Here is an 18,285-nt window from a genome sequence, read left to right on the forward strand (position 1 = left end):
CTCTAAAGCATAGCAATTAAACACAAATTCAAGTGACACACTATTACTCGTGACGCTTGCTTGCTGATGTTGGGCAGGCTGCTCTAAACTGTTCACATGCTGAGCTGTACTTCTCCTGCACAATAAAACAAACACATCTAGCACAATCTTTCTATTTCTGCAGAATCATGATGGCAGCAGGCATTTATAATTATATGCACGACATACCTTAATTGTGTAATAGTCCAATAATTTTACTTTGACAGAAGAAAACACACACACAAGCTCAGACTAGACACCGCCTTTGTAATTCTAAGATCACAGCGGAGTTCACATTTCGTGAATACAATGCTGGACACATGGGGTCCTTAAGCTGCCTGAAGAAAATGGACCAAGACAGCCGTTTAAGTACCTTCATGGGCAGACGATATTGACTTTTAAAGGGTAAGGAACAAATGGAGTCAAACGAAGAGTGGGCATGACAAATGTACAACCTTCAGCAATCAATGGAAAAGCATCGCTACAAGGTTAAATGGAAGTGTAGCAGACGGGCAACGGGCCGCCTAAGGGGTATGGACAGAAAGTGCAGTTTGTTACTGCGCAGCATGACAGATGTGTAATCAGTGTACCCATGTTATAAACTGCATCCACTGAGGAGGAAGAAACAGTGGAAGAATTTAAAAAACAGCACGAGTGTGAAGAGCAAGCAAACTTCCACTGCAAGAACGAGTTTTACGATGATCACAAACGAGTTACTGCACTGATAGGCTTCTTGTGGTGGGTGTTGACACTGGTGGCAAATGGTGCAAGGTCTAATCCACGCGCCCACAGTCGAGCACATTTAAAGAGCATCACTTTCGAAATGAAACTGCAATGATGATAAATTAATGACGGTGGAAACAGGGGTGATAGCTACATGTATAGGCGGCAGCTGCAGGCGGGAGGGGACAGTGGGAGGATTTTTCCACACCAAAACAATCCCTTCTGCATAACGCCGCCTTATTGATCACCATTTCCCAGCAGTCAGGTTGTCATTCTGGCATCACAACGAGGCTGCCTTTGTTTTCTGCTCCACTGTGTTAAGACATTGTGGGATAGAAAATAAAATCTGCATGTGCATGTTTGCAAAGGCAATGGGAATCTTGCACTGCATTTTTTTCTGTTCCTTAACGATATGTCTTTCAGATACTGTTCCTCTGTTGTATGTAGTTATTTTGGGGGGATTTTTTTTTGGCCTGACATGTTGAACCTCCATGGTTCAAAAAATAATCTTTTATATCTATCAAACTGTGTTATCTTTGACAATCTAAAGAAATTATGTGTTTTGCAACAGGCTGTTAGGAACACAGTGTCCCGTAATACAATTTACAGACACAATTTTTCAGTTCAATTCCATTTTATGTATAGGGCACCAAATTTAAATACCCTACAATAATACAAAGAAAACCAGCGAAAGTGGGAAGGAAAAACTCCCTTTTAGCAGGAAGAAAACTCCAGCAGAACCAGGCTCAGGGAGGGACAGCCATTAGCCGTGACTGTCAAGAAACTGACTAAAAAGGAAAAGGAAAACAAAAAGATGGATCCGTGGCAGGGCTCGCAAAATCGCTAGCCCGACATCCCGTGGCTAGCGATTTTTCCAGTCGGGCTACCAAAATCTAACTCAGCCCTGCCCGTCGGGCTATCATAGGAAGGAAAATATATGTCTATGCTTTTGCATTCTTTCGCCAATGTAGCTGAGTAATTATGTCATTGGCATCGATGAGCCACTGTCAATATGTGACATATTGAAATCGCTTTTGAATTTGCGCTTGTTTTTTGCTTTCACTTTCATTTTGCGATTGCGCGAATGGTGTGTAGAGAGCAGCAGCACTGATTGGTGAGTGACGATTAATTGCGCACCATTTCCTCTGACTTCGTCTTATCATTCATTAGCTTACTGTTCAATCGCGACAAGTGAAATCTCTCGCAGCAAGCTTAAACATGTGAGAGGTTGAGTGCGCAAAGAATCGCTGACCGTTATGTAAATATGTGTGTAAAAGCAGCAGGATTTACGCTGGTATTTTAGTTCTGCTGAGCCAAATAAGACAGGTCAGGGTGAAGAAGGGGCAGCCAAAGAAAAGCTTACCACAAAACGGAAAGGTTATGACAAATCAGACTATGAGGCAAAAAGAAAGCGCAGCTTTTTTGGTTTCATGGACAAAAGAATTTCTTTGGCTGCAATATGACGAGCTAAATAACATGATGTTCTGCCAGGTGTGTTGTGAGTTTCATTTGATTTCTGAGTCGACAAGCGCCTTTGTTACTGGGACTAGTAGTTTTAAGAAAGACCGCATCAGAACCCATGAGAAATGCAAGAAATGCATTATTGCCCAGTCTGCAGTATCTTTCCAGGAACAAACACCAATTGCAAAAAACATACTAAAAATAAACCAAGCACAACAAGAACTCCTGAAAAAGCTGTTTAGAACAGCGTGCTATATTGCAAAAAGTGAACTGCCATTGGCAAAATTTAGCAGTCTTTGCAAACTTCAAAAAGCAAATGGCCTAGATCTTGGTTCCACTTGCCTCTTACCCGTGACTTCAGTGGAAATTTCAGATTCAGGATCTGACACAGACTGATTCATGTCCTACACAGTTCTTACAAGTTCATAGAAATTTCTGTTCAATTTGAACCAAGTATTTGAGTTGATGATTGTAATTTTTATACAGTTGTTGTGATTTTTATTTTAACAATTTTTTTGATTAATTTTTGTTTCCATTACAATATTATACTTTAATGTATAATATTGTAATGGAAACAAAACATTAAAAAATTGCTTTCTTTTTTATTCGGGCTCCTTAAATTTATTTTGGGCTACCAAAAATTGAAGAATGCCTGCCCGAAGGGCTACCAGAGATTTTGAAATTTTGCGAGCCTTGCGTGGGCAGGTGAAATGGGTGGACATGATCATTATTCTGGCATCCCAGATCAATCTGTCAATGCATAAAAAGGTCTGAACACCCAGCTACTGACACAAACTGAATAAAGGTACTTAAATGACAAACCGTCAAGTATTCACTATATTTCCCGTTTTCTCTGCATCAATCATCCCTAAAGCTTTTCAAATCTCACTCTTACATTTTAAAAAAAGGAGAGCGTAAAAGTAAAGAAGCTACTCATTGCTTTACATTTGTCACCACCTCTGATAAGTTTTTCCAGTCTAACTATCTCTGTGGCACAACCTTCACGCTTCCTGCCTGTAACTGGTAATATGTGTTTTCCAATCTGAGGACTTCAGAATTAAAGCTCGCCAAAAACACCAAACCAAATGTTTAAAAAGAAAACTGTGGCTGAAGTAAAGATGTTCTGGTTCAGATTGAAATATCAGCGCACTAATAATGTCTTTGGAGAGTTAAAACTTTTAGAAACTACTCTGATATCACACCTAATGCAAACAAGGGGACATAACAAGCCCTGTTAATGCTACGTCTTACACCAGAGCAATTCGATTCCAGCCACGAAAAAAAAAAGACACATTTCAAGAGAAACCAATCAATATTTTAAAATCAGGTCAATCTCTAAATTTCTTCTACCCCAAATAAGAATTGACAATGGAAGATGTAAAACAACAGCATAACTCATGAAAATCATATTCATAACAAAATATTTTCCAGACAGAAAAATGAAGTCGATGCCTACTCCCGCTGGATACGGTAACATATCACTCTATCAATCTGCTCGTACTCTACCTGATGCAGCTGTAGTGTTTAAAGGTGCTGGCGGCCTTCTGACATTCCAGACACAGCTGGATTGCACCTGGATAATCTTCTTCCTAAAGAACCAGAGGAGTTATAATGTTTAATGCATGTTACATGACACAAAAATATAGGATTTTCAGTGTGGCTTAATGGAAAAACTAGTCCATAATCACACCAGGTGAAAGCTGTGGATGATGGTTTACTATAGATTTACGATTCTGATCCAGTCTAATACTACAATTTTCTTAAAATGCTTATAACAGCAGGTACTCTGCAAATAACCAAGGATTACACACAGTGGCAGTGAGATCTATTCCATATACTGTACTGCTGACCTTAACAGCACATATAGATTTGTATTTGTCTCTCATGTTTGTGTAGGTTTTGCTTTCAATGTTGAATCCCCACTGATGTTTGACCTTTTACTGTCAATTAATAACACAGAGCGTGTGTGTGTGCGCGTGTAGGGATTACTATACCTCAAGCATCTCGCTGAGTCTTACATCTGTTCTTTGCTGTGAGGGGGAGCAGTGACAAGCAGAAAAACACATGAATACAGCATCAAATACCTAAGAGGACACAATACGAACTCATAATCTATTCAAACTAGCTCTGCGCTTTCCTGCTGTGATCATGTTGGCAGCATATTTTTCTGATTACAGTGTGAGCAAATGATTAAAGTGATTAAAAGAGAGCATGTCTGATTAACTCCCAGCTTAATTTTAAATCATGTGTAGAGAAACTGTTGCAGTGATTACTGAAGACTGCATTTATTTGTTAACAGTAACATCACACTGTGTTTATGAAGTTATTTCAGAGCGATGTAGGTCAGTCAGAATCAGAGGACTACATCATACTTAAATGATTTTGCAGGTCAACCAATACACATTAGTAAATAAAAAGAGTAGAAAGAAAATAGTGCACAGAAAAATGTATTCATTACTAGAGTAATTCAAAGGACAGCACCAAGACAAAAGTCAGAATTTACAATGTTGAAAGTTGAATTAACCAAAACAACAGAATGAATCCTTGCAGGATGACCTCAAGAACCGATTAAAGATCACTGATGTGTGATACTGAGAATTGTTGAATTGTTGAAGAATGATTAGAAGTCGAGTTTAACTTTTTGTATGTAGGATGCAATTTGAGCACCTAAATATGCGAGCGCAAAGCATCCTCTCCACATATACACCTGAAACTTCATGTTTGTTAAGGCACCTCGTTGCCCCCTTCAAAGGTGACATGAGCTCAACTCATTACCCAGCCACAGATATATTCAACTACAACAGCGAAGTCACTTAAATTCATTGATAGTCTATTCCATGCTCACTGGTCAATACATCACTGTTAACATGTAGTGCTTGTTAGCAGCTGCTGAAACACAGAAACTTGTGGTTGCCCCCCCCTCCCCCCCAAAAAAAATAAAAGCTGCATAGTAAACCATGTGAGTTAACTTTACCAGGGTCTTGATGGTCCTCAGAGACTTGAGCAGGCCTGTTAGCAGTTGTCGCCTTCTCTGATTGGCCAGGAGACCGAGGCTGGCCTCGGTGAATCCCTCCTTTGCCACACTCAGTTGCCTTCACAGAAGAAGTCTCAGGTTAATGTTACCAAGTATTCAGAGGTCAAAAACAAGACGGTAAGCAGCACAAGAGAAGATATATACACACAGAACTATAGCCCAGGTAGTAACAGACTTTAAGAGTAACAGATGAATGCACCATTATTTTGTTATGCTTTCAGTGCTGAGTAAAGATCTTGAGGTCTAAGCTTATAACTCATAATTCCATAAAATCTGACAAGGTCCCAAATCACCACTGGCTGAAATGCAGCCAAAACTATGACAGAGCCACCTCTATAGATAGTACCTCTCTCGTGACCTCCTACATACTTAATGGCAACAATTTGAACCAAAACTGTCTCATTTGTATTCATCACTCCATAACATCTGTTGACACTGATTTTGAGTCCAGGTCTTGTGTAATTTGACATAGATCAGCCTTTTTTCCTTGTTTCCCTTTCTTAAGATGGCCTCTTGACAGCCGTCCTTCCACTGAGACCATTTCTGATGAGGCTTCAGTGAACAGCAGATGGATTAACTGAAAGGCGAGATGCATCTCTCAGGTCCCATTGTCAGGCCTTTGCCTTTCCTGACTTTCATATACGGTTTATTTTCTGTAGATAGTAAGTTTATTCCTCACACCTCTTCTTTTGTCCTTCACTTGTCCCATTCCCTCTAACTTATTAAGGGGGCACAGCACACAGTGCTGACACATGCCAAGTTCTTAGCTAACAGCTCCTTGGGAATTATTGGTGCAAAAATACTATTTTATACCTTTGGCAATATTTTTGACTAAATTCAAGAAATAAGCCACTAACAAATTGCTTAAAGATAAAATGTATAATTGGTTCTTTATTAAGTCGTTGGTTATGTCTAGACACAGCACTGGTTCATCGCTTAAGCGTTTTTATGCTTGAGTGATTCAGGTCAGTGCTAAATAGCTTCATGAACAAACAAACAAAAACAAAAAAAGGGAGACTCCAAAAACGGTCAGGTAAAAGGACTGGACTGAAAATGAGTGAAAAAGCAGCCAATGTCAAGCAGCCAAGAAAAACAGGAAGTTCTGGCACCCTGGAAGTAAAATATAATAAAATAAGAGGTGACCCTAGACTTTTGTACCTGAAGATGACTTTTTCTATTTATACAAATCACTGAAATAATTGAGTATCTGAGCTTTCAAAAGGAATAACCATGAAACAAGAGTCTATTATTTAAATTTAAAAAGAGTGACAGGGGTAGGGTAACCATATGATTCAATCCAGCCCTGTAAGACCTTTGATGCCATTTCCCCAACACATCTTGTCCATCTACACTTTATTATAAAAAGAAACTGTTACATAGCATTGTATGCTACATGTCCACCGAAACCTTCAGGAATTGGCAGCATAAAGCTTTGTCTTATACCACCCACACAAACCACATAGCGGCTCGAACAAACAAAGAACAGATCATGTGTGGTGGCAGGTTTTGGACAGCTACTTTATTTTAAGACAACAAGACAAAAATATTTCTCAAATGTGACCACATCAACAGACTGAGAATATCTGAATGAAAGCCATTATGGTTATGAAGAAAGCATTTAATATGCAGATGCACTTTGAATGAGCTGTTTGAGTAGGTTTCTCAGAATAGATGATATGTAACAGAACGCAATTACCTCCTTGCATTAGTGCAAATGACTGCTGCCAGCTGCAGGTTGGTCTGTAACGCCGTCACTCTCTCTAGCTCCTGTAAATAAGAAATGAGATGGTAAGAAGAGAGAGAGCAACATACTATGCCTTTAAGTGCTTTAAGAAAAGACTTTAGAATGAAATGGGTTATTACCAGATGTGACACTGTAGCTGGTATTTATTTTCACCCTTTTTCACTCTGTTTGTCTGTTCAACAGTATGAAAAAACATGGAGACAACACCTGCAGCAGGTAGGCATTCAAGATGAGAGCATTACAACCAAACAAGATGTCGATGTGAACCTTAACATGAGCCTTTAAGAACTCAGAGACATCATGGCTGGTGTAGTCCCATTGCAAGATGGTTTATTGTTGGACAAAAGTTCTGAAAGCTCACCGACATAAAGACATCACCACACTTGCTCAGTTATGATACTTTCTATACAACAATCACTTCCCCCATCCAGCACATAAAGACATAACAGCAAATTCCATCTACATTCTTTTGCAAACAGACAGATAACACAAATGATGTTCTTATTGTAAGAAATGTATCAGAGCCAAAGTATACCACAGTTTAGGAGAATAACTTTCAAAACAGAGAAAAATCAGAGAATGTCTTCCTTCCCTTCGGTGTTGACATTTAGAAAAGGATCAATGAGCACTTTGCTCCGAGAGTGCAGTTATTATGCCACTTGAATGACCTCGGCTGAGAACAAGCACACCCTTAGCCAATACAGGGCCAACGGACAAACAGCTTACCGTCGTATTTTTGACTTTCCTCGTCTTCTTTGTGCTTTTATCTTTTTTTTTTTTTTTATCTGCCAGATGTCATGCCTGAGGTGGGAGAAGCTTGTTGTTTGATCCTCTTTTATAATGCTGTATTACTTTTCCACAAGAAAGGTCCAGTGTTGGCAAAAAGAAAAAATCCTCATAACACTGTCAGGCAAAAAACAACCTTTTACCAATGGAATATAATCCAGGGAAATTCAATTTTCCACGGTTATTAAAAATAAACCAACAACACCAAAGAGGCACTTCAGCTGTGGGTACGAGAACAATAAGCCGATTCAAACAGATCTGCCCTTATGATCTTGAGTGTTGACAAAGACCTTGTCAAGTCCTCATAACACTTTGCAAGGGCTCATGTAATAGTCAGAGGTTTCTCTTAAGGTACGTACACCATGTGATATGGATGTTTTTCTGGATGAATATAAGACACCATTCATGTGTCAGGATATAAATACTAAAAAAGTGTATTTTGAACATTTCTATGAAAATTAAATCCATGCCGAGGCCAACAGTGGACTTTTAAAGTCCAGTGCACTTCCACCATCCACAGGGCCCTCAACAATCAGCATAAAGTAACATTATCACCTTGTTGACAAAAATCAACAATAACTGAAAATGTAGAAGCTTCAAGCCAGAGCTGTTACAATGTATTGTATCAAATTTGGTGTGTAGGTGCCAGGAAAGTCTTAATAAGAGCTTTTTGTCTTTTTCCATTGCATTCTAGTGTTTCTCAGCCAATCCAATTAAACCATACATGATGAGTGTTTGGTTGTGATAATACCATTAGTGCCAGGTACTGCAATACCCAACATTATGAAAAATTCAACTAAAAATTCGTTTTTTTCAGTAAAGCAAAAAAAATTTAAGCTCATTATAACACTAACACTGATTTCTCTGATCTTTATTCTCAAACATGTATGAGTCACCAAGTATCTGAGTATTTCTTAATGATAAATTCATAAGCAGCAGGTTAAAAATAGCAGGTACCAGTGTAGCATTTGCGTGTAATTCGGTTATACTTTAAAATATGTCCTCAGAACTTGCCCTAAGATGTAGGAATGAGCTGGGATTTGGATGACTCAGCAGGTTTACCTCAGGTGTAACTGAAAAACTGACTGGAACAAATTGATTCATGCGCTGGGAGCAGCGCAGGCGAACAACCGTAAGCAACATTTATTGAAGCCAGACTCATCCGAATGTTCACACCGAAGGGGATCGTGCAGTTTCAGTTACAGACATCACTCTCACAGCTAAAATCTCTCTTTTTACTCCCAAAGATAATGGCAAGTTAAAATACACTGTCTATATAATAACAGGATATGTGCACTTGTTGGAAAATCAGGTCAATGATGAACCCATGAACCCTAATCACCTGTGTTCCAGTATCTACCATCCTCTATGCCATATATTGGTGATCATTATCAAGATAAAGTAATACCGCACTCAACAGTTATTGCAGTTAAACAAATGTCACAGTGAGCTAGTACAAAGGTGCTGATGCATTCTGTTACCTGTGGATTACATGGGGAAGCACAAAGACAGCTTGAATGCTCACACATACAGGTTCAACCAGAAACACACATACTTTTTCAGACATACACACACACGCACACTCCACACAATGAGCGCTCAGTATGTAGCCCGAGGCTCCAATTTGTTGTTACACCACAGCTCCGAGCTGTCTACCTTATCTGTAAGCTACACTTAACCTGACAGAGGGCTCAATCAGCTTAGCTTGTGCAAGAGGAGATGCACTAACTGTGCACAGTGGTGGGCTCTGACAAATGGCCGGGCAGGTTTTAATAGATAAAAAAAGGTTGCACAGCTGGTTTGAATGGAAGGGGGAAAAAACATGTATACAGTAGATTTCTATGTACTGTACATAAACAGGAAAAGTGAGATGACTCTAATGCAGTCACACCATACGGTCTGACTACAACGGCATCCACAAACACAGCTCTGTGGGTGTCGGTAGCAAAGGTTAAGGAGAAGGAGGTAGTTGGTCACAAGGGATATTTTTCCAAAGCTTCTCTATTCATATATTCGTAAGAGGTTATTCTGTGACCCCCACCCCCAGCACGCACACTGACTTCGCACTGGCTCAGCGTTACCTATCCTGCTTATACATCCTAATGATGCTGCTGTTTTTGGCCTGGACCGGTTCACTTTGTAGTATTAAGGTCACTGGGAAGCAAATTTAGGAAATATAAGTGCAGGCTCACACAGCTCCACATTCACACATGATTATCTAAAGGGTATGTGACCATACCTGCAGATTTCTAGAGACACTAATCCTGCTGGCAGATATATTTCTTACCAGATTCTAGTCCTGCCAGTGCAAGAAGCCCACAGTAAGACCATCAGACTTGGGTAAATTACAAATCTTCAAGGGAATTGGAAGTAAAGGCAAAAACAAAGAAGAGAAAACAGTAATTTTGATAAATAAGTGGTTCCAGAGGAAAATGACGGACTACCAGTGTAATCCATTTGTTTGCAGCAGTGCTGAGTGACCTGGTCAGGGCTACCTGCAGATTTATTACAGCCAGGTTTGCAGCAAAGTAATCTCCCCTTCCTGACAAGCCTAAGGGTCATGCAGTTTGGCCACTCAATCCAAAACTGTTTAAAGCTGACGAGATAAGAGCGGGCACTTATTTCAAACCACCTGGCAGCCCGTTTTATCAATATAGCAATTTAATTGGAAACACCTTGACCTCACAGAAAATGTTATATCTGCACAAAGAATAAAGAAAAAAAAACATTGCAGGAAAATCTGAGCACATTAACCAAAAAAAAAAAACAAAAAAACAAAAAAAAACCACTATGAAAGAATTACAAACGCATGAATTAGTGATATTGGCTTGGCTGTCCAAGTATCCGTCAACACGAAGAAGAAGCCATATTACATTCCAGTGCAAGCGGAGGCCATGTGTCGCTGGAGGACACCAATAGCAATGAGAGATGTTAGTCACTATATAGCTATGAATCACATCACGAGCTTATCAGCCCTTCATTTCAAGCACTGAGGCATGAGCGTACGTGTCTGTGCAATTTGTGTGCCCTTTGATGTCTTGCACACAGCAAGCGCTGGGGAGTAGTGGCATTGTACCCTTAGGTTGTGTGTTTCTGTGCAACATTTTTGATGAAATATCACACGAGAGGAAAAGAAATTAAGAAAAACGTTCAAGAACACAGGAGAGAAACCTCTGTTCCTATTGTAGATACTTTAAGATATAAGTAAATCAAGAGGCCAGCACGATGGCTTATATTAGTCTCCGAATTTTTCTGACTGAGACTAGAACCCCATCATCCTTCGCTTTATGATGTTCAGGTGGTGAATATGGAATCTCCCTGAAAAATCCAGAGGGCTGTAGGCTGACTGAATGCGAGTTGGGATAGGTGAATGGAAATGCTGCACTGAAACCTCTGCCAGCGTCTGCTAATAAACGCTGCTGTTATCATGACTTTGCAGAGTCACAGGGAGGGTTGCGAAAATAATGATCAATTTACTATTCATAGGCCGACCTTCAGATGGCTTCACAATGCCAGTGATCTCAGTCCAGTTTCACTAGATAGCACAGTAAAGCTGTCAGTCATCTGCTGTTTGGCCAGGATAAATGCTTGGTATTCCCTGCGACTGCATATTTGAGTACTGTGTTCATTTTTTCTGGAGTTTTAGTCCAATTTTTCTTTTTGGGCTAAATACTTTTATTATACAGCACATTTGTCAACTCTGTTTTAAATGTGCTATATAAATATACTTGACCATACCAAACATCTGAAAACAAGATAACCTCAGTGAAAACACTGATTTTGACACATGCTAGAAACCGAGGCTATTTAAGAGATAGACGTATTGACAATGGTTTCAACTGGCTTTTAAGTTTTATATTAATATTTACTTTTATATACACAATCAATTGGGTGTTTTGTATCTTGCCCAAGGCTACCTTGATGTGTGGCCTAGAGGAGCTGGGGATCAAACCGCTGACCTTTCGATTAGTTGACAGCCAGCTCTGCCTCCTTCACTTGCCAGGATGCTGCCCAGGTAGGTGAACTGATTCACTTCCTCCAGTGGTTGCAATCCTACCATAATGGGGTCTTGTGTTGTCACGTAGCCTATCCTCATGACCTTGGTCTTCTTTCCACTGATCCGTAAGCACACTTTGAAAGATCGTTCTGGCGACGAAGATTCAACTGCTCAACTCCATCGTTATACCTACCGCGATCTACGTTTGTGAGACGTGGAAAGCATCAGCCAGAATCGCCAAAAGACTCAATGTGGCCCAGCAGCGATGGCTAAGACGGATCCCGGGGGTCTTCTACCACGACCATGTCACCAACGCAGAAGTACATCGTCAAACTGCCACACGTCCCCTCCAGGACATTGTGACTGACCAGCGTGTGCGCTTTGGAGGTCTTGTTCTACGTCAACCCCCACATCGATTGCCTAAGATTGCCATCACATGGAACCCACCCCACGCAAACCAGGCCACCCCCGGTTTGCGTCTTTATAGGAGGACCTTCATCACTAGGTGATCAAAGAAGGGGTTTTATAGACTTAAGTTTTCATTCACATCCCAACTACGTTCTGCATTAAAACTATTATGCTCCCCCCTCCGTTTTCTTTATCCGTGAATGGATTTAGATTTCTTATTGCCATGGTTACCAAAATTCAGTCATCATCGTTGCTGGCGTATTTAGATGACACATTCACAGAAACACATCTACTGACAACCCCAAAGCGTCAAAATAACTACGTCCAATTATCGCATCTCATAGGCTGAGAAAAGACGTCACTTTAAACAGTTACTGATGTGTTTTGGAATTAAACGTCAGCAGCTGGAATACAGAGCACGTTATTCAGCGTGGTTTTGAGCCTACACTGGAGGCTTACCTTCACATAAGCAGGCTGTTTCTCCAGAATGAGATCGGCGACCTTTTTGGAAACCTGAAGACAAAGAAAGAGACGATAAACGTGAAAAGTAGAATTTAAAAAATGAAAAAAAGAAGAATGAATGAAGACTTTTTGATGTTCTTCCCAAATGTCACCCCACAGAAACTGTTTAGGCCACGCAATCTCGCTATTGAGGTTGGGCTGAGAATAACAATCAGGGATGTCTGCATCTCTGGCTCTACGCAGCTGAATCCTTTTAAAGGGAGTGTCTCGCATTCTCCGTTTCATTTCATTCAGCGTCCTTCTCAATAACGTAACTCTTGTTTCTCTGAGAGAACTCTCCTTTTCCTCATTTCCCTTTGTGATTTCTTGTGTTCCCCTCTGTATGCCTTTGATTTACAGCTAAGGTGAAACTGTAATTACTGAAAAAGCTTGCGCCCATATGGTACAAAGCACAGCATTAAAGGAGGTCATGAGATCAGGCTGACCCACCTCTGCTACGTGTGACGCCCATCACAACTTTTAGTGGAGAAAGGGGAAAAAGTGAGGAACACAGCAGGCCAATGGAAAATGAATAGCTTCATCCACACTGAAGGATCAGACAAACAAGGTCACACTGAATGAACAAGGTGGGGTCCACTCAAGTTTATTTATCCTGTTTAGTTGTCAAAATGCCTTCAATTAAATATTTTCAAGCATTAAGGAGTGTATGTGCATGACTATCGCTGTTAAGCACCACATGTTTTGAACTCCATGCCCCCAGTTTGTAGCACGTGCTCTCTCCGAGCTCAAGATGTCATAGGTGTCACAGGATATCATCCAACAACGTGCTACAAGAAGTTTATCCAGCAACACGTTTACAAAAAAAAAGCAGTAATTTCAATACTAAGCAACTTAACTTTGGATTTTTTTAAAAACCTGACTACAGATACATGATCTCTTAATACTGCTGCTCATTATAACAGCAAAGGACAATCGCTTATGCAGCAACCAACCAATCTCTCTCCCACTCACAGTAAGCAACCTCTCTTCCATTTACCGTGCAACTACATAAGCCAGCACGCACCAAGTGGAGTTTTACAGGAGAAGAGAATAAGCACGAGTAGTCGAGGTAGCGAGGAGGTTTTTGTATGTGCTGATACGCGGCAGATGAGGCTATGGGTGGGGATGACATTTCAAAGTGTGTTAAGTATGCGTGGTAGCAAACCGGAGACCTGAACAGATGGGAAACGCAGCTCAGCTGAAGCGGCTCCTTCAGCAGGGTTAAAGCATGTGTGTGCGTGTGTGTGTGTGTGTGTGTGTGCCTCTATTAAGATTTAAATGTATGCATAAATTGTTCACCAAGGAAAAATTATTCAGTACTCAGAAGAGGCGCAACAAATGTGGCAAGAAAATGGTGGAGACACAGAAAACAGTGAGGTAACGTATTAATGTGAGCCCAGAATAACCCCCTTAACCACTCACGAACCTATCCCAAAATAATGCTATAACGCCACCTATTGGCATTTCACTGATTCAATTCTAAACTTCTTTCTATTTTTTTGTTGAATGAAAAACAGCTATGAGTACCCAAACCCTCCTACTTAAGCCACAAGGCCAGAGTCATTAAATCTCAGCTTGCTCTAATGGAGGTTAATTGTGCAGTAACTGGGCTGCAAAGCAGTAACGGTGCTTGGAGTAAATACTATCCAAATCTAGAGGTCGAAAATGAATGATAATCAACTCATATAAACATGGTCGGCATTTATAGTGGTAGAATAATAATAACAACAACTGGTATAAACATATGAGGTTCAGAGACTTTGCACAGAAACTCACACATATACATACTCTGTTAGAAAGAGCTAACAGAGACACCAAATCATTGTAAAGAAAGCTGTATACTAAAAATACAGTAAATATGGTGTATTGCAGATAAATACAAACATGTGATAATTATACCAAATGCTGTATAGTTGAGGCATATGAGTCAGTTTCCTGATTAAGGCTAGCTAAAGTAAAATAAACTGCGAGGGTTTCTCAGTCTTATAAAACCATATTTAACCTTGGATGGGTGGGGGTGGAAAGCAGCCTGCTCTCTCACACAAGCAATACGCCCCCAAAAAATACCAAACAACAGTGAAAAAAAATTCACAGGAGAAAAAGATGCTAAAGAGCTAATCAAAGCCACACCAGGAGCCAATCATGGTACGGCACTGACGCATGGCAGATTTACAATTTTTTCTTCTGTATGGCTGCAAAAATGTTTCTCTTAGCCTGTATTCCTAAAAAGCGGCAACCTCTAGGGCGGGGATGTCAAATTTATTTTCCATCGCCGGCCACAAACAGCCCACTTTGATCTCTGGTGAAACTCTGTCAGTGTAAAGATGTGTAACTAGACATTTAATCAATGAAATGACTTCATATAAGACAAAGAAGAGCAATTTTAACATTTGGAGCTCAGTGCTTCTACATAAAGAAATGCTGCTTTGGTAAATGAAAGAAACTTGTCAGCATGACTCTTGAGGTTTAAACTGTAAGTATTAAATGTGTAAAATTACTGAAATTTATCATTTAATTACTTTGGTGTATTGTGCATGACCATGGGGGAATTCATTATCGGCAGGAAAAGTTGTGAAAATACAGTTCAGAGTTTAAAACTGGTCTCTCCCTTCACGTTTTTCAAAGCCATCCAATGGTCCAGATTGAAGGCCGATTGTGGGCCCCAGGGCTTATGTTTGACACCACTGCTCTAGTGTATGAAAAGTGAAGGCAAGGTGGAAGTGACAATAACTGACCGAGGCCCAAACAAACTGGCAAATACTAGCAGATAACCAAGCACCTCGCCGTCCGGTCTAAATATCGGCCTTAACGTGATCCATCTCTGAGCAGCAGGAGCATAACCTGCAGGGGAAACAAGCTTTTAAACGTGGGTTAAAGACACTAAGTATGTTAAGCTCTTATATGCTGAATATAATCAGGCCACTGAGCAGATAAACAGTGTTTTGTTTTTATTTTTGGTCCTGATGACAACTGAACTTAAATTTGTGTCTCTTTTCCCAATTTGACTGATTTCAATAGGGACTTGGGCTTCTTACTCCAAAATAATGAATGGCTGTCATGTAGTGACACTTGCTCATAGATGGATTTTGTTCCAAACACATTCAGTGCCTTTTATAATGTATTCTGTCAGTCAGGCTACTAAATGGAGGCAAATGTCTTTTTCTTAAAAAAAAAAAAAAAACAGCACTACATCCCTGCTTTATAACCATCTGCGGTCCTTTTAATGCTCTACCTGAAACATCCTTTTTCCCACAGCAGGACACCTCTAAAGCCTGATGCACACATGGAGAGCAATAAGGCAGGGACTGGCAACATTTTAAAAACTGAGCTGAGGAACAGAATTCATAAGTGCTGCAGGAGGGGAATTCATTTCAAGCTTTCATGTTTCATTAAAAATGGAGAATGTTCGTTCGCATTGCTAATATCAACTCTGCCTACATTCCTAAAAAGCAAGCCACTTTCAGATAGATGGGAAGAGCAATATAAAATTATATGGTACCACATTTAAGCCGTTTCTTTAAGCACTGGTCATGCATATTTGTACTTTATTACACACTGACAAGTTACTGCAAACTTTCAAGGCCTTGATTTGGAGGAGGAATTACTTTTCAAATTTTTGATAGGATTTGATGAAGGCCTTAGATGTATGAGCAAGCATGAGCGTCCACTTTAATTAAGGCCTTTTAGCATTTGTGTGCTACATTCAAATGATGAGAAAAAGCATCGGCAGATCACATATCTGAACCCTGACATTTTTCGTATGGGCTGAAGTCTCGCAGCACGAAAAGGCAATTAGCTGTGAGACGAGCCTCTGTGGGCCAGCTGCGTGTCACAGATGCCAATTAAGCTTGGACACTGTGGCAGAGGAACGGGGCAGTTGTTCTCACCCATGAAACCACAGAAAGTTTGCTTCACCCTGCAGCAGATCATTCACATAAATAGAGTCGCTGCAGCAGTTCTTCACACATCTCCTGCGTCAATGGCAAACACAGTTACCCGTACAGTACTGTTACTTTCAGCTCTTGTACTCGACCCCCTGTTCCGCACTAACTCAAGCTCGCACTTAAGCTTACAGCCAAGTGTTATAAATAAGGTGTGGAGCCTATCCACGGTATCAGCCATCGCAGGACAGCTTTATGCTGAACATCTCAAAAGCACTATTATCGCCCCTTCAAAGTGCAATGCCCTATTTCACATGCTGATGATTGCATGAGCATGGACGTGTGCACGTGTGACTAGGAGAGTCAGAGAGTGCACACACACACACACACACACACTGCCCACCTTTAGAAATAGTCTTAGCAAAATTGGCTGCAGAGACCCACAACACAAAGTTCATGCATATGCATGACTTCACAGAACAACTTTGCAACTTCTGCTGTACATTGTCTCAGAAATTCTTCCAAAGTGTGGAAAACGACGCAGTCCTTTAAGCTGTGCTCCGGCAGCATGTTTCAAAGCTTGCATCTAATTTGCACTGCATAAGGTAACATCGATTTTACTGCCAAACAAGTCTTTGAACTCGCCACACTCAACCAAATCAAAGCATGAAATCAATCACACACACACCCCGATACTCCAACAACCTTAATTTACCACTGAAAAAGTGTTTCGTTTCTTTAACCCAACAAGATGGACGAATATTGCACTGGCTCCATGTTTTAAAATGCCAAATAACCTCCTACAACTTTAGCAAGACTAGGACTGACAGGTGCACTTCTTATGGCTTTAACATTACATTAAAAAGAAAAAGCCAAAAAGTACAGATAATCATTATTCATGTAAGGTAGGAAGAGATTTCCATCTATCTATTTTCCGTGTAGGAATTTGTCTTAATTCTTAAAAGGGATAGTAAAGGATACATATATCTGCAAAGGTATTAAATCCACATTGACTTTTACTTTTTTTCCTATCAAAATGATTAATAGGATATTTGTTAGAAACAGAACTTTTGAATTTAATAACTTATAGAACCTCTATTAGGAGCAACAACCTCCATCCTTTCTTTAAGACTCTGTTAAAAGTAGATGTTGTACACCTCTATAACCCACCGTCTCAGTCTTATATCCTTAATAGAAAAACTGACTCTAAGTAGCTTTTGAGCGATTCATTTTCACATAGATTCATTGCATTTTGCAAATCCTGATAATTGTAAACTGTTTTTCTTATACTTTTATCTTGTCTCTTAAATAAAGTCATAACTGAGATTTTAAACTAGTTAAAAATAAACAAGGTTAAATGATATGTTGAATATACTCAGGCCACTGAGTCAGATAAACAGGTCAAGGCTTTTCGTAGGCACAGGACTTTACATTTGCATTTGATGAGCTTGCTGAGAAACTTAGCTGGGGATTTTCTGCCTGACAGTACACTGGACCAATTACTGTGGCCATTCCCACGACGTGCTTGCAGGCTGACAGCCAGCGAGCCAGGGAGGTAGGGAGAGAGAGCGAAAGTGCGAGAGACAGAAAGCGTGAGAGACTGAGAGAGGATGTGTGAGGGTGCTTTTGTGTACTCAGACTGTAGAAACGTACAGGTCTCACCATGCCACGGGGCAGAAAGTCTAAAGCATCCTCTTAACTAAACAGGCAGCTCTGTGGGCTACTGTCAGAA

General features: G+C 40.3%; 1 protein-coding gene across 2 annotated transcripts in view; it reads right to left on the reverse strand.

The window, feature by feature from the left end:
- The window catches only part of vps50 (VPS50 EARP/GARPII complex subunit), a 122,331-nt gene that overhangs the window by 86,554 nt on the left and 17,492 nt on the right, over nt 1–18,285 (reverse strand). For both annotated transcript variants that reach the window (XM_005928565.2, XM_042223649.1), the window contains exons 5-9: nt 12,631–12,684; nt 6,933–7,003; nt 5,177–5,294; nt 4,197–4,232; nt 3,709–3,791 (exon numbers count right to left, since the gene is read on the reverse strand). In XM_005928565.2, coding sequence (XP_005928627.1) covers nt 3,709–3,791; nt 4,197–4,232; nt 5,177–5,294; nt 6,933–7,003; nt 12,631–12,684 — 362 coding nt within the window. The remainder of the gene's footprint in view (nt 1–3,708; nt 3,792–4,196; nt 4,233–5,176; nt 5,295–6,932; nt 7,004–12,630; nt 12,685–18,285) is intronic.

This window comes from Haplochromis burtoni, unplaced genomic scaffold (genome assembly GCF_018398535.1).
Source record: "Haplochromis burtoni strain Fernald_Lab_line unplaced genomic scaffold, NCSU_Asbu1 Contig_116, whole genome shotgun sequence".
Classification (NCBI taxonomy): domain Eukaryota; kingdom Metazoa; phylum Chordata; class Actinopteri; order Cichliformes; family Cichlidae; genus Haplochromis; species Haplochromis burtoni.